Source organism: Osmerus mordax, chromosome 13 (assembly GCF_038355195.1).
Source record: "Osmerus mordax isolate fOsmMor3 chromosome 13, fOsmMor3.pri, whole genome shotgun sequence".
In the NCBI taxonomy this organism is placed as follows: domain Eukaryota; kingdom Metazoa; phylum Chordata; class Actinopteri; order Osmeriformes; family Osmeridae; genus Osmerus; species Osmerus mordax.
The window spans coordinates 1,877,572-1,892,645 of NC_090062.1; the positions used below are offsets into that span (position 1 = coordinate 1,877,572).

At 48.5% G+C, this 15,074-nt stretch overlaps 1 protein-coding gene across 1 annotated transcript in view; it reads left to right on the forward strand.

The window, feature by feature from the left end:
* tcf12 (transcription factor 12) overlaps nucleotides 1–15,074 on the forward strand; it is an 81,039-nt gene that overhangs the window by 20,621 nt on the left and 45,344 nt on the right. Inside the window, exon 5 of the mRNA XM_067248681.1 lies at nucleotides 890–992. Coding sequence (XP_067104782.1) covers nucleotides 890–992 — 103 coding nt within the window. The remainder of the gene's footprint in view (nucleotides 1–889; nucleotides 993–15,074) is intronic.

Sequence of the window (15,074 nt, forward strand, 5' to 3'; positions counted from 1 at the left end):
AGCTGCAGGTACCTTGGTAGGATGGAGGGGCTGTTCCATAATTTTTTTTCTTTCTCAAACAACACTTGAATATAAATATTTTTAATAAAAATATTAGATTATAGCTATTTATTTATTTATTTACACTGTGTATAAGAGTATAGGAATATGTTTAAAAATAATATAGACATAGCGTCACTACTTTATTTCACACTTGGATTCGTTCATTTAAGATATTTGTAAACGATGAAGTTCTTGTGTGAAATGAACAGACAAACAACGTCACCTCAGGCCATTTCAAGTGTAAAAACGAAGCTACGTGTTTAAGTAAGTGTAAATGTTGCTAAGCAACAATATGACTTGAGTTCTCATTAGCTTAACAAATAACATTAGCGTGCGTTAGTCTTACATTATCTTCATCGAGAGTGGTTGAGTCTCACTAGGCCTGTAACACTGACGCCTGTCTGGATGATGCTCTGCCGAATCTTCACCAAGGGCAGCGACTGCTCCTAATTGTTTCATCCGTATGTGATTGTGTTTGTTGGTGCGTGCATTTTCTGATCCATGTAATGTGTATGTACAATTAAGATGTCAAAATCATCCTCTCTAAAAAGCCCATTTCCTCTCTAGATTCCGAGAATTAAACATGGATCATTAACCTTGTGTTTTCTAACTCTACAAACATGTGGCGTACGCTATGACATGCTCTTCTGGACAGCATTTTTACTGCTTTAACAATCAGCCAGAGATTCAAGAAGTGTTTTTTAATGATGGAAAAGAGAAAAATGGACAGTTTGAGGGGACAGTTGACCAATCATGTTCTTCTTCCTTAGTAATTAGAGGAGTGTCATAGCACTCAATTAGTGAAGCAGCCTAATAATGTGTTTAATACTCTGATCTCTCCCCCCAGGGGTTTGCAGACAGCCCTCATTATGGTGATCACTTGAGTGACAGTCGATTAGTGTCCCATGAAGGATTGTCCCCGACACCTTTTATGAACTCCAGCATAATGGGTAAGTAGGTGATTCACACTACCTTACCCCTCACATGCCCTGTGGTTGCACATACCCATGTTTTCAACCAGAAGCCCTGTAGTCCTGTATGTAGCCCTGTATGGACCAGGCCTGTCACACATCTGCAATTGGCAGCCCCTACAGCGCTGTTGGGCCAAAGAGCGTTTTATTCTGTTTTCTTCCCCTCTGTTCCCATTCCCCCTCTCTCTCCTTCTCTCTTGCTCTGTCTCTCTCTTTCTCTCCCCCCCCTCTCTCCTCTCCTGTGCCGTCCTGGTTGCTGACCCTCCCCCAGGGTGTAAGCCATCAGTACAGCTTTCTATCACAGAAGACTGTCTTCTAGACATCAAAAAGCCATTGGCAACTTCTACTGGAGAAGTGATGTGGACAGTGATGAGGGTGGTGGTGGTGATAATGGGGATTATGGGGATGATGGGGATGGTGAGGAGGTGGTGGTGGTGATGGAGGTGATGATCGGGATGGTGAGGAGGAGGTGGTGATGGAGGTGATGATGGGGATGGTGAGGAGGTGGTGGTGATGGAGGTGATGATGGGGATGGTGAGGAGGTGGTGGTGATGGAGGTGATGATGGGGATGGTGAGGAGGAGGTGGTGATGGACGTGATGATGGGGATGGTGAGGAGGTGGTGGTGATGGAGGTGATGATGGGGATGGTGAGGAGGAGGTGGTGATGGAGGTGATGATGGGGATGGTGAGGAGGTGGTGGTGATGGAGGTGATGATGGGGATGGTGAGGAGGAGGTGGTGATGGACGTGATGATGGGGATGGTGAGGAGGTGGTGGTGATGGAGGTGATGATGGGGATGGTGAGGAGGAGGTGGTGATGGAGGTGATGATGGGGATGGTGAGGAGGTGGTGGTGGTGATGGAGGTGATGATGGGGATGGTGAGGAGGTGGTGGTGGTGATGGAGGTGATGGGGATGATGGGGATGGTGAGGAGGTGGTGGTGGTGATGGAGGTGATGATGGGGATGGTGAGGAGGAGGTGGTGATGGAGGTGATGATGGGGATGGTGAGGTGGAGGTGGTGATAGAGGTGATGATGGGGATGGTGAGGAGGTGGTGGTGGTGATGGACGTGATGATGGAGATGGTGAGGAGGTGGTGGTGATGGAGGTGATGATGGAGATGGTGAGGAGGTGGTGGTGATGGAGGTGATGATGGGGATGGTGAGGAGGTGGTGGTGATGGAGGTGATGATCGGGATGGTGAGGAGGTGGTGGACGTGATAATGGGGATGATGGGCATGGACAGCTTTGGGGTTTGTTAAATCGTTCTTTTTTTTAAATCAAAAACTCTTATGTTGAGCCTCGTTCTCTTGTTGGCTCTGTCCTGGAGGACCAATAAATAAGCCTTTAATAAAAGCCTTTTTCAAACCACCAGTGATTTCATTCAGATCTGAATGCTTTCAGAGATTTATGATGGTGAACTTTCTGGGGCTGGTCCCCATCTAACCTACTGTATAACCACTGTGTATAAGAACGATAATATAAAACAACTTCCCCAGCCTAACCCCAATATCATATATTTTTTTAATCTCAATGGTTGACTACAATTTCTAAAGGCTGTGTTTTTTCCCTTCCTGTGTGATAGATATATTTGAACAATTAAAAGCAATATATTACCCAGCCTTTTCCCCTGGCGTCATTGTGATGTGTTAGCACTTGACAGTTTTATGGGCGACTGGATCTGGGCTCATTGTAAGATGGCCCTGGAGACTGGTTGCCATGCAAGGTGGTTAGTTTACGGATGGGTGCTGGTGCGGGAGGCGGTGAAATGTTATCTTTGTAGCGATTGATCACAGGATGCGTTCAGGAGGCAAGGATCCTCACAGCCCCTCGCCCTTGCCTGTAATTATCCATATAAGTAGAAGAATATGGAAATGATCTGCTACAATGATGTGTCAGGGAATTAGGCAATCTGATTGTGTGCGTAAATTTCCTATGCTTATCTGAGGCCAGGATTGGGAGATGAGCCCGCTCTTATCAAATTGAATTTCAGCAGTAATATCTGGGATTTACATGGAATTACGTATTTACGTGGAACAACCTTATTAAATCAAGCCTGAAAGGTTATTTCTCACCCATGGAAGAGTTGGAAGAGGCAGGCAGGGGCTTAATACAATTAAGCATCGCAATTAGACACCTAGTATTTCCAGGGGAACTACGTGTTGTTTGTGTACATGACCCATTTGTGTGTGATCTCAGCATAGCAGTTTTAAAACCGAGCCACGCTAATCTAAAGTGGATTATCTAAATCCAAATCCCAATGGTCTGGAGTTTCCCTCAAGAAAATGACGTGGCTGCAATGTTTACCTTTATCCGGTCCATGCTACACCTCTCAACAGTGTACAGAGCAGGAACGTGAACAACAGACAGTGAACCTAGTATGATTTCATAGAATAACAAACTCAGTCACACTGGTTCTGTATTGTACTGGGGAGCAGAATGGGTATTGTTTAGGCTGATATGATTGTAGATATTGTGGAGGGGCCTCATGCTTCACTGATATGTTTGCAGGTGGAGCGAGACAATGGCCGTCTCTGACTCACAGCCTTGTGTGTGTGAGAGAGGGGGCTGACTCACAATGGCCCCGGAAACCTCATTGACTGCTTTGGAAAAACATCGAAATCAGCTTTAGTTCAGATAAGATTTCTTGCCTCCTAAGACCTACTTAGACGGAGAAAAGCCAGCTAGCCATTGTTTGGCCTTTGTTACATGTCTTTCCTCTTCCATTTTCATGCATTCGTTTTATTTCAATGGTGTAGAGCCGGCAGTGGAGATGGTAGGTGGGGTTTGAGTAGACTTGACTGAATCGTAAAGTGATGTATGACACTCTGAAAACAGCTTGGGGTTAGTTGAGGTCAGCTATTGTTAAGGAACTTGTTACAGTTTTTACTGTTTAACAGATGGCTGGCAGGGACTGATTTGACTTGGTATGTTGAATGAATGTTCTAACCAGCGGTCATTGCAAGACATGGAATAATGTAAGCTTGTTTTATAGGTCATTGTAGTTAATGTTTGCTGATATTCATCGAACAACACTTTGAGCAATAAACTGTTGACAACATGGCTGCATGGTGCGTGGATAAACGGTCTCTACGTCACATCTTTTATTATCCGTGAGCTCTTCTGCAGTCTGTCCTTGTGTCCTCCCAACAGCACATGTGTGTTCGTGGCCTGGCCCCTTCACTAGTAAACACGTGGTCGGGGAGAATGAGGAAGGACAATTCAAATTGACGGCCAGCCAGGGATGTCCTAGTGATGACACACGTCCCTGCTGGGGTTATCCAGAGTGTCAGAGCAGGCCAGGGTTCAGTCAGTCTGGCCCTCACGTGCCCCCTTCCACCCACCCACTCCCTCCCCCTCCCTTTCTCCACTCGCTCCAATCCTTTTACAGCACTGCACATCCTCCAGGGCAGGCTGGCTCTGGGATGCAGGCCTGCAGGTGTCTGCCCCACCGGCCCTGCAGTAGACTAGCTCCGCACTGCTCTCTCAGCTGTTGGTCATGTGATCCCCCCCTGACGAGGACCCGGGCAGTGTGGATGAGGGGAGGCTGAGGGGCCAGCAGATACCACTCTCCCACCACTCTCCCACCACTCTCCCAACCCTCAGAATGAAGTGCTGTGCTGCAGAGAACAGTATTTTTTGCGTCAGTCTCTCTACTCAGTTTACTTCTAATGTACAGTATTGCTAGCCTGGCTCTGCCCTCCTACGTACTTCCGCTCAATTTGGATTTTGCTTCTGTACAAGGTCTGGGATTTTAGTGCATCAGTCGGTTTTAGGAACAATTTTTTTGGAGGTCCAATCAGCGAACAGAGGGAGTGGCTGAGAACGATGACGTTGATGTCATTCACTAGTTTGAGTTGTAGTTCAGTAATGGCGGCGGAGAAAGATGCGAGCAAAGCTATTCTGCGGTTGTGGCAACGCTGCCGAATATCCATAAGTTAAAGCCGGAGCAAGAACAATCCTTGCTGAGTTTTGTTGGTGGTCATGATGTTGTGGCCCTCCTCCCCACGGGGTTTGGGAAAAGTTTGATTTTCCAGCTACGGCAGCTACCTCCGTGGTGAAGGAGTTGGCTAAGGCGAACGCTAGCGATTGGTTATGGCAGATCAGAGTGGCTCTGGGCTGATCCAATAGTTTTAAACTTCAACAGAGTACCCGCCTTCAAGGAAGTTAACGCTTGTCAATGGAGCGGTCCCAAACCCTCTGTACAAATGAAATGTACGAGGTTCTGGTTAGGACCAGGCTACAGTATTGCGTCCCAACATTTATTCCTATGTTACCTGCTGTCAAATCCTTATGAGGTAGGCTTCTAGAAAGGCAAGCAGGTTTCTGAAGTGTTTAAGAGTGTCAAACTGAAGTGAGACTGTACATGAGGGTGGGGGGTGCTGTTGCGTAAGGCTAACTGTGAGTAGTTGTTTGAGGCAATATTTAATAAGCTCTAATCCAGCTTTAGATTAAATATAAATATGCAGATAGGGAATCCTGCCTCTTCAGCAAATGCAGTATTTACTGGTCAAACTGAATGTGATCACAAAGAGAAACTGGTTTAGTCCTTTGTTGATATTCAAGACACATGGCACAGTTGGCTAAAGAATACACTTATTTTGGCTCTGGGGCATACAGTACATCATACATATAAAATATAGTCCAGAATAGTCTAGTATAATTAGTATTCATGTCATGTCAAAGTTACGGTGAAAACACTCCTATTGTACGGTTAGTTGCATAGAGAACATGGCGTATTTCTCAAATGTTGTTTCCTGTAGAGAGTAGACCAGTAGTGAGTCAGATGGATCCCAAAGACAACCTGGATTTACCTGGATCCCCAGGTTTAGAACCTGCATGAGTCCTGTTGTAGAGATGAGAGGCTAGCTGTTGGCAGGTACCCATCTCATGGAAATAGAGCAATTAGTGTGCGAGCATCTGTGTGTTAGTTTGTGTGTGTGAGGTGAGGTAGGGGGGTGGTGGGGGATTATACTGGAGAGCGAGACTGGATTCTGTTCGAAGCGGCTGGAGGTTCCATTTGCGACGTGTCCTCCACTACCTCAGTTCCTCATGTCTTTCATGCCAGTCGGCTTTGAGGTTCTGAATTCCCTTTCGGTTGATTTCCTGCCAAATTCCCTCTGGTCTTGTTCAGTCTTCCTACTGAACGTGGTCAAGCCTGACCCTGAAAGAATATTTACTGTTAGTGTTTACATCTCTTGGTCCATGTTGCTGTTGTGAGTAAAAGACTATTCTCCACAGACTTTATACTTTAACCCAATGGTTAAATAAAGGTTAGCCATGAAAGATGACAGAGTCGAGAGAAAGAGAGGAAGTTGGTTGACGTCGGTCCAGGCCTCAGATGGTACTTGTAAGTCACTGTTGCAGTAAGACAGGATTTCTGCTGTGAGTCACATTGATGGCTGCGCTTCAAAGACATGAGCAGAAAGCGAGAGAAGTCTCCTACAAGGCCATCCAAAGACTTCAAAGATCGTACCCGTCCATTGTTCACTTTTCTTAACTTCCTGACTGTCACACGCGCCCTGCCCTGTGCATTTGGCTGCCATTGTTTTCAGGAGGAGTGAGTGACTGGACTGTATGAGTGGTTGTTCTACGAAGGGGAACGTGCCTGCATGTGTCCAGTTCTATCCAGCCACGTGCCTGGCTTTGTATTAATAAATGCTGAGTTGCTGCTGCGATGCTCAGGTTCCTAAAGCGTGCTGCGGGCTCTGACTAGACGTAGTACAAATAAATCTGATTAGTATTACCATCGTCACACACACACGCTGCAGTGCACGCACTGCGTGCTGTTCTGTGGGCTTATGCTATTTTCTACTCAAAGAGCTCTGCTCAGGTCTTAATTTAACCACCTGAGTCACTGGTGATCTCAGAGCTGTATTCTTCCTGTTGTCACCTAGGATCCCAGGGATTACTCACATAGGGGCTCTGCTGGTATCTCCAGCCACAGGAAATCTATTAGATGCCACTTAATGGTGTCTGTACCCTAGGGACCCTCAGGAGAGACGGAGGTGTCTCCTCCCTGCTCTGGGAATGGCCGCGGGAACTAGGGGTGCTGAGGGTGCTGCAGCACCCCCTGACAGCACGAGAATTAAAAATAATATGACTTGAAAATCCACCACCGCGGCACAGCCCCGCAGTAGCGGACTGGCCATCGGGAGCACCGGGAGAAGAATAACGATGGAAAACCAGGCTAAGAAACGTAAGGGTGGGGCTGAAAAATGAAGAGACAAAAATACATCACCTTCACTAGACAAGGTTTTAGCAATTGAAAAACGGTTATGTTGATTTTACACAAAGCTCAAAAACGATTTTGCGCTCAAATAAAGGCAAACAAATTTGGCTTGCACGCTACGCACGCTCGCATTATCTATCGAACTCCCGAACTAGCATCACATTAAACACAGAATTTGCAGGCATTAGCAGGGCAGCTATGGTGGCGTATACTGGGGCCGGTTTTGGTGGGTCTGGATCAAAGTCCAGGGCCTATTTGTTCCCAGCACCCCCCTGATAAAATATGTTCCCGCGGCGATGGCTCAGGGGTCCCACCAGCCCAGATCCCCCAGCCCAGAGGCCCTCCCTCCCCCCCACCCAGAGCCAGGCACCTCTGTCTTCAGGGAGGGGCTTATTTTCAGTCTCCTCCTGAAAGATCCTGCTTCATATACCTACCTCTGCAAAGCCTTTTACATAGTTAACTGGGGATGACAAATCACTGACGTTTAGGGGTTAAGCTGGGGAAACGTCTGTGTAGTCTGTAACATCTCCTTTTAGAGTTCAGCCCATAGAACAAACCGAGACTCCTTTGTGAAAAGCTTCCTTTGAAAGCGTGGCTACACTTTTGAGAGTGTATTCAATAAAGAAAAGCACAACCTTGAGGATTGTAAAGAGTGTTTACTTTTGAGTAGTGACGATCATATACTTGATTCCTTCTAGAAAATAAAGACTTTTCAACATCTTTTTACCTTGAGGCACAGCAACAGCTAGTATTAACTTCTGCTTTCAACAAAGGTCAGGGTGAAACGTTTACTTTCAATTTGTTTACTTATTTACTTTGTTTGTGCCTGAGAAACAAGCATTTATGTTTAAAAGATGTGTAAAATGTTGTTATTGCCGTTCTCAATTCTTAGTCACAGAGATGAAATGTTGACAATGAATTGTAACAACGATTAGGCTAGTTTGTGTGTGTGAATGTTTGTCTTATCTGGGTTATGAGAAGCTGTAATGCACCCCGTCACGAGGAAAATAATTGTGTGGCGCAGGCAGAGTTAGTGTCTGAAATTGGCATTCTCATTTCCAGCCGGCACAGAATCCCCCCTCCTCTCCTCTCCATCCCTGTGCTTCTTGCAAAATTATTTCTCTGTGCAAAGAATTGCTCTCATCTGTTTTGCTTTTGATGAAACCTAATGGGTTTCCAAGAAATGAAATTACGCAGTCATTTAGTGACAATGCAAAGTGTGCCGAGCATTTTGTAGACTAAGGTTTTGTGCACAAGAGGGGCCATTGTGCGGTGAGAATAAAACCCCCAATATCATCTCAGCACCTTGCCAGTATCTCTTTCTCTCCTTTTTTGTTTTTTAATTGTTCCTCAAGGCTTATCGTGGCGCGCCAAATCCTGCGCCATGCCTGCGTCCCCAGCGTGGTTTGTTTCATGGCTGCAGGTGTCAGTGTGAGAGAGCTCGGTCCCATGAGGGTCCCTCCCCCCCGGCTCGTGCAGTGATTGTGGCCAGGTGCTGATCAGGTGTGCACCCGGGTGCCACTGCAGCCTGGGTCACAGGTGCTGCCAAAGCACCCCCCCCCTCCTCACCTGTCACTCCTCCCCCACCTCTCTCTCTCTTATTCTCTCTGTTCCATGCCTCTAGGTCAGGCCCACTCCTCCCGGCAGCCTCCTCTGCAGTGTGGGAGGTGGAACTGCAGTTTGGTCATGCGTGCGCGCACACACACATACTGCCACAGATGGAGAGCTCTAGTCACAGGTGTGAGTCAGTGTGGATTGTTTAGGGCTGTCAGTGAATTTGGCTGTAGGTTCTGTCGCTGCACCAGCCACCACATGCAGCTCAACGGAAGAGCTGGAACTGGAGTGTTTTTTGTGTGTGTTTATTTGCTGGTTTAACTCCACTTGGAGATGGACTGGATTACATAGGACCCCCCCCCCCCATTGTGTGGAAAGCATAAAGTCACAAAGCTACATTAGTTTCTCTAGCTATTATCTCCCTCTATATTAATAGCTACTCTGTAATTTACCTTTTTTTATGGATTGGTGTGGCATCTCTGAGGGGAAGGGAGAACAAGAGGACGGCCATTGAGAGGAAGGGAGAGGAGAAGGAGCAGAGAGGAGCGAGTTGAGCGGAGGAGGTGTGGCGCGCTGTAGTCTGGGGGGATGTAGCCGGTCATTATGCAGAGCTGCAGGGGTGTGCTTATCTGCTACTGTGCTCAGTGGAGCGTGAAGAGCTCAAGACGAGCTGAAAGGGCACAAAATCCCTCTCCCCCCCCCAGCCCCTCTCACCCATCACGACCCTCCTCCCATGCCCCCAGCCCCCCGGCCCCTTGCATGCCGCCTGCATGGCTGTCCAGCTGCAGGAGATCAGCTGTAGCCTGGCAGAGCTGGGAGGACGGGCCAAGGTGTGCTGACGAAACAGGGGGGGTCCACGGGGGTCGCAATCACAGGTCCGCCAGCAAGGAAGTACGTCCTCACACGACCGCTGTCAGACACGATACCAAAACATGCTCCCCCCTTTCCATGGGAGATGAACATTTACAATGTTAGGTATGACCGCGGATTAAAGGCCCAGCATTGCAGTCGAAACCAACTCTTCTATTCATTCAGGTTTAATAGAATGTAGGGATTTATGATGGCTTCACGTTTCCACCCCCAAGCCTGCCTTTTCAACAACTCCCTCTACCTTGCTTATGCTGTTTCTCTTGGTGACAACGCCAGCCCCCTCTTGTAAAGCCCACACCTAAAGTCAGACAACCGCTTTCCCATAGAAATCTCCGTAATGCTAAATGACACATCAAAAAGTGTTTTGCATGCATGTGAGATACATCTAAGGTGAGCGGGGATTTTAGAATTGTGGAGGTTGTCTTACTGGGGTTTTGATGACTGAATCATGAGCCGTCAGGACTTTGTCCAATCTCTTTTTTCACACATCTAAAGGCAGAGCAAAACAACAGAAAAAAACCTTCAAATTGCTATTGGAGTGCATCCATGCTTTCATCTTGGATGTGGCTGTTGGCTCTCTTCGGACATCTCTGTCTGTCTGCCTGCCAGCCTTCAGTTCCCAGTACCTCAGTCACTTTCTCTCCTCCCTCCTCAACCTATTTCTGTCCTCCTCTCAGTCTATCTGTCCTCGCTTGTAAACTCCTTCAATCCTTTGTTATGTTTCGTCTCGCTTTTATCCCTCCTTCCCTCGCTAGTCTCTAGTCGGGCGCTAGCTGCCTTGGCGCATTGGCTGACGCCAATAAAAACGTTAGCGATTGTTAAATAAAAACATGGAGTTAAAGGGCAGGATTCATTAGGAAGGAATGCTGCTAGTGGAACAACTGCAGTCTCCTGACTGAGACCAGAACTGGGTGCTCCTCTCAGACTTGGCTGCTCTGCCCTCATGGATCTCCTGGAAGGAGTCCAGTCACTCTGGCATGGTGCTAGATCTGGTCCCTTCCTAGCTGTACCACAGCACCCTCTCCTCTCAAGCTGCAAAGTCGGGGAGCAGAGGGGCTCTGTTTTCGCCAGTTTTTTTTATATTACTATTATTATATTACAAACTTTCAACAGCAGTTTTAATTTGGAACTAAGTGTGTGTCCTAGTTTCTGAGTATGTAAACAAGCTCCCCAGAGTGGAGACCGGTGGGGTCCACTGAGAGAAGGTCATATGTGCTTCACGAGTTAGCCTGCTCTGGCTCTACCCCTCTCCGAGTTGTACAGATGCTGTCTGTGAGAGCACACAGGCTGTGCTACAGTTGTTCCTCAGAGGAGCCCAGCATGAATAATTGACTGTGTCTCTATAACCCGGGCTGACAGCGTGATTACACACCCATCCATAAGCCTCCCACTTCCGAGCGCACCATGAGAGGGGTAGATGACTTCTGATAGCCTGACAGACAGGTCTGTCCTCAGTGGTACCCTACCCCCCCACACCTGTTGGCTTCTGCTCTGAAACAACACTACGGGTACCCCAGTCCCACCCTACCCCAGTCCCACCCTACCCCCCCCCCCCCCTACCCCCCCCCCCACCCGGAGCTCTTTTGCAACACCCCCTAGCTCCTTACTTCCCACCCTCGGGCACACACACACACACCTGGGCGAGGGAGCGGCCTCATGCGGCGCCTCAGCCCTCTCTGAACGTATCCAATCCCCCCCGACCCCCCCCCCCCAATCCAATCCATGCAGTGAAATGAAACTGGAGAAACGGATCAATGTAATCGTGTTCGTTTTCATATACGCACTCGTCCCAGGAGCAGAACCACAGCAATGCCCTCTCCCCTGATGCATAGGCAACCACAGATCCATCACCCACTGTAATATAATCCAACCTGCGGGGTTTGGCAAACAGCACACACACACCTCTCCTGTGCACACACACCAATTCCCCCCACTTTGTTCCTGTTCATCCATATTAAATCTTTTATTACACATATATTCATTTATTTATTGCTACCCGCTTTAGCCCCAGGCAGTGAGTTTTATAATGAGCTGTTAATCCTTGATTTCAGCAGACATGCTTGTACGTGTTTGTGAACTGTCGAACCGTTTGTGTTTGAAAGCCACATGCATCTTATCTCAGATGATCCCTGGTTTCCCACGAGTCCTGGAATACTAGTCTGGAATACACAATACTTCCTCATCATTGGGATAATTATGAAGCCACAGAGGAGCTGTGGTCAGTTAAAAGTGGTTTTCCTGACAAAAGACTAAAATGCATGAAATAGCACGAACTTGGATATCACTGACCTGAGAATAAATCAGAGCCCACACAGAGAGCTGTCTGAGTCTGTCAGGAGCACCGTTACTCTGTTACTCTAGCCAAGCTGAGCCTCTCTCTCTCTCTCGCTCTCTCTCCTCTATCTCTCCTCTCTCTGTTCTCTTTCCTCTCTATCGTCTCTCTCGCTCCTCTATCTTCTGTTCCCCCCTCTCTCTCCTCTCTCTCTCCTCTCTCTATTCACATTTACATTTAGTCATTTAGCAGACGCTCTTATCCAGAGCGACTTACAGTAAGTACAGGGACATTTCCCCTGAGGCAAGTAGGGTGAAGTGCCTTGCCCAAGGACACAACGTCATTTGACACAGCCAGGAATCGAACCAACAACCTTCAGATTACTAGCCCGATTCCCTAACCACTCAGCCACCTGACTCCTATTCTCTCTCTCTTCTCTCTCTTCTCTCTCTATCCTCTATCTCTCTATCCTCTCTCCTCCCTATCTCTCTCTCTCCTGTATATCCCCTCTCTCTCCTCTATCCTCCTCTCCTTCATCCTTTCTCTCTCTCCTCTCCTCCCTATCCTCTCTCACTCTCCTGTACCCTGTCTCCTCTCTTCTTCCTATCCTTTCTCTCCTCTCTCCTTCCTATCCTCTCTCTCTCCTCTAACCACTCTTCTCCCTATCCTCTCTGTCTTCTCTCTCCATTCTCCTTCCTATCCTCTCTCTATCCTCTCTCTATCCTCTCTCTGCTCTCATCCACCTCCCTCGGCTTCCCCTTTACCTCCCCTCTACATTTCTGTTCATTTCTTTCTCCTCTTGTGTCTTTCCCTATCCCCTTTCCCAACCTCTATCTGTCTCTATCCCCCTCTCCTCTCCTCCCCTCACCCTCTCCTCTTCCCCCCCTCTCTCAGCCACTTGTCTAGCGCCCTGCTGCTGCCAGGGAGATGGAGGTGGGGTATTAAATGCTTAGTCAACTCCAATGCGCCCACTCCGCTCCTCCCCCTCACACACACAGTCCTCCCAACACAGCACACACAACCAACTGGCTGCTCCCATGTTGACGGCACAGTCTCCAGGCAGCAGTCGATGCTGGGGTTGGCCGTTCGACCGTCAAGGTTTCAGAGAGCCATGCCAGGCGTTCTGGCGAGGGTAATATGCCCAGAGCGCAGCGTGACTCAGGGCTGGATCAACATTCCTGACCGGTGCCTATTCTTCCTCATCTCCCCTCCCTCCGACGTCTCATTGTTTAACCGTTGCCTGGCGTCCATTACCAGCCGTCCACGCGTGGTTTGATGTGGAACACAGGCTGTACTCCGGTATTCATCCGGGAACACGCAAGAATGTGTTCTTCTTCTTCTCGTTAAAAGTATTCCGGTTCCCCGCTGGTGCTGTTGTCCTGACACGGCCAGTTCTCAAGTGCCCACATTCTGTGTGGGTGCCCCATGCGCACGTCTGTGTGCGCATGCGTGGAGTCCCACAGCGGAAGGCCTCCGTCGCAGCGGAAGGCCTCCGTCACAGCGTCGACGCACGCACGTCGAGGGAGACGACTGGTGGATAGCTCGTCGCCTCCCTCCTCCGTTAAGAGAAAGGATGTGTGATTATGAAGTCGTCAGCCATGACCCGGTATGGTTCCAGAGAAGCTCCCGTCTCCCAGGTCTTGGGGGTGCCATTGATTGGTGACCATGTGTTTGTGGCCGATAGACTGTGAAATGGTGTGTTGCTTGCACGGCTGTGTGGCACCTGCGCCCCACCAAGGTGATTGATTGGTTTGGTCATGTGGAATGTTCCCATCTGGTCTGCAGTAATGCCTTTTTTTTTTCTTCTTCTCTCTCTTCCTCATCTGTGGATAGCAAGCGCTGGCTGGAGGATAGTTAGGCTGGGAAGGCGGCAAAGGCCAAACGAAAACATTTCCACCCCCACGCACACGACGTCCGCCCCTCTCTCCCTTTTTACCGTCACAGGGAAATCAAATAGACCAAGACACAGCACCTGATTATCCCTGAGGGGGAGGGGAGGGTGGGATAAATACAATCAGGAGATCCACACCTCTCTCTCTCCCAGGCAGAGACCCAGAGAGACACCGGGAAGAAGCCCTCTGTGTGTTCTCAGTCCGTCGGAGGGGCCAGCGGTGCTTGATTTTGAAAGGCATACTTCAAGGCTTTAAGGACGTGTGTCATAATGAAGGTCGTCTTTGAACCTGCTGAATATTTAGAGGCCTTGTTCTGATTGGGAACCATTTCATGCTCCCTCTTTCGAAACTTGAGAGAGACGGAGGGAGCTTCTCTCTTTGCGCTAAAAGGAGCCTGTTTCATTTTGTGGAGAGAGCATGACTCACCTTAAGAAGTCTCTTCTTAGATTCTTCCCTGTTTGATTCTGATTTCTCTTAATCCTAGTCTCTCTCTTTTAATTGATCTATTCATCCCAACTAATGACTAATTACATATCAGAGCGCATCAGCGGAGGCATTCATCATCGTAGAACCTAATAATCAATGACATTTCAACAAAGGAGAAAATAAATATGCAAATAAGAACTCATTAACATTTGCGCTAGCTGTTTGAATAATGCTGCTGCTGACAAGGCTGTAATTAACAGAAATTGATGCTGAGCTCAGGGTGGGAGAGAGTGACATACTTGTTCCCATAGCGCTTTGTGTGGCCCCAGTGTGAGCCCCTGGCCTACTGATACCTCGGCTGGGCTAGGCTGGACTAGCCTAGGCTACACTAGGTTGGGGTGGCCTGGGCTGGGCTGGGCCAGGCAGGGCTGGCATGGGCTAGGCTGGACTAGCCTAGGCTACACTAGGTTGGGGTGGCCTGGGCTGGGCTGGGCCAGGCAGGGCTGGCATGGGCTAGGCTACACTAGGCTGGGCTAGGAAGGGCTGGGCTGGACAGGATTGTACCCATGGTGGCACATGCATGGTGGAAGAGGAGGGCTTAGAGGGTAGGTCCTCTCATTTCCCCCGGCCTCTCCTAGACCCTGCCCAGCCCTGCTCCCAGAAAGCTTGTATTTACAGTCAAACAGAACCCGCCGGAAACATCAAAAGGTAACAGGATGGATGTCCACAAACACTTGAGAGTGGGAAACAAAAGGCTCCGTTTGAAAAGCCAGGGAAAGCAGTGAGTGGGTGAGCTGTTTTGTTCCTGGTGGTGATG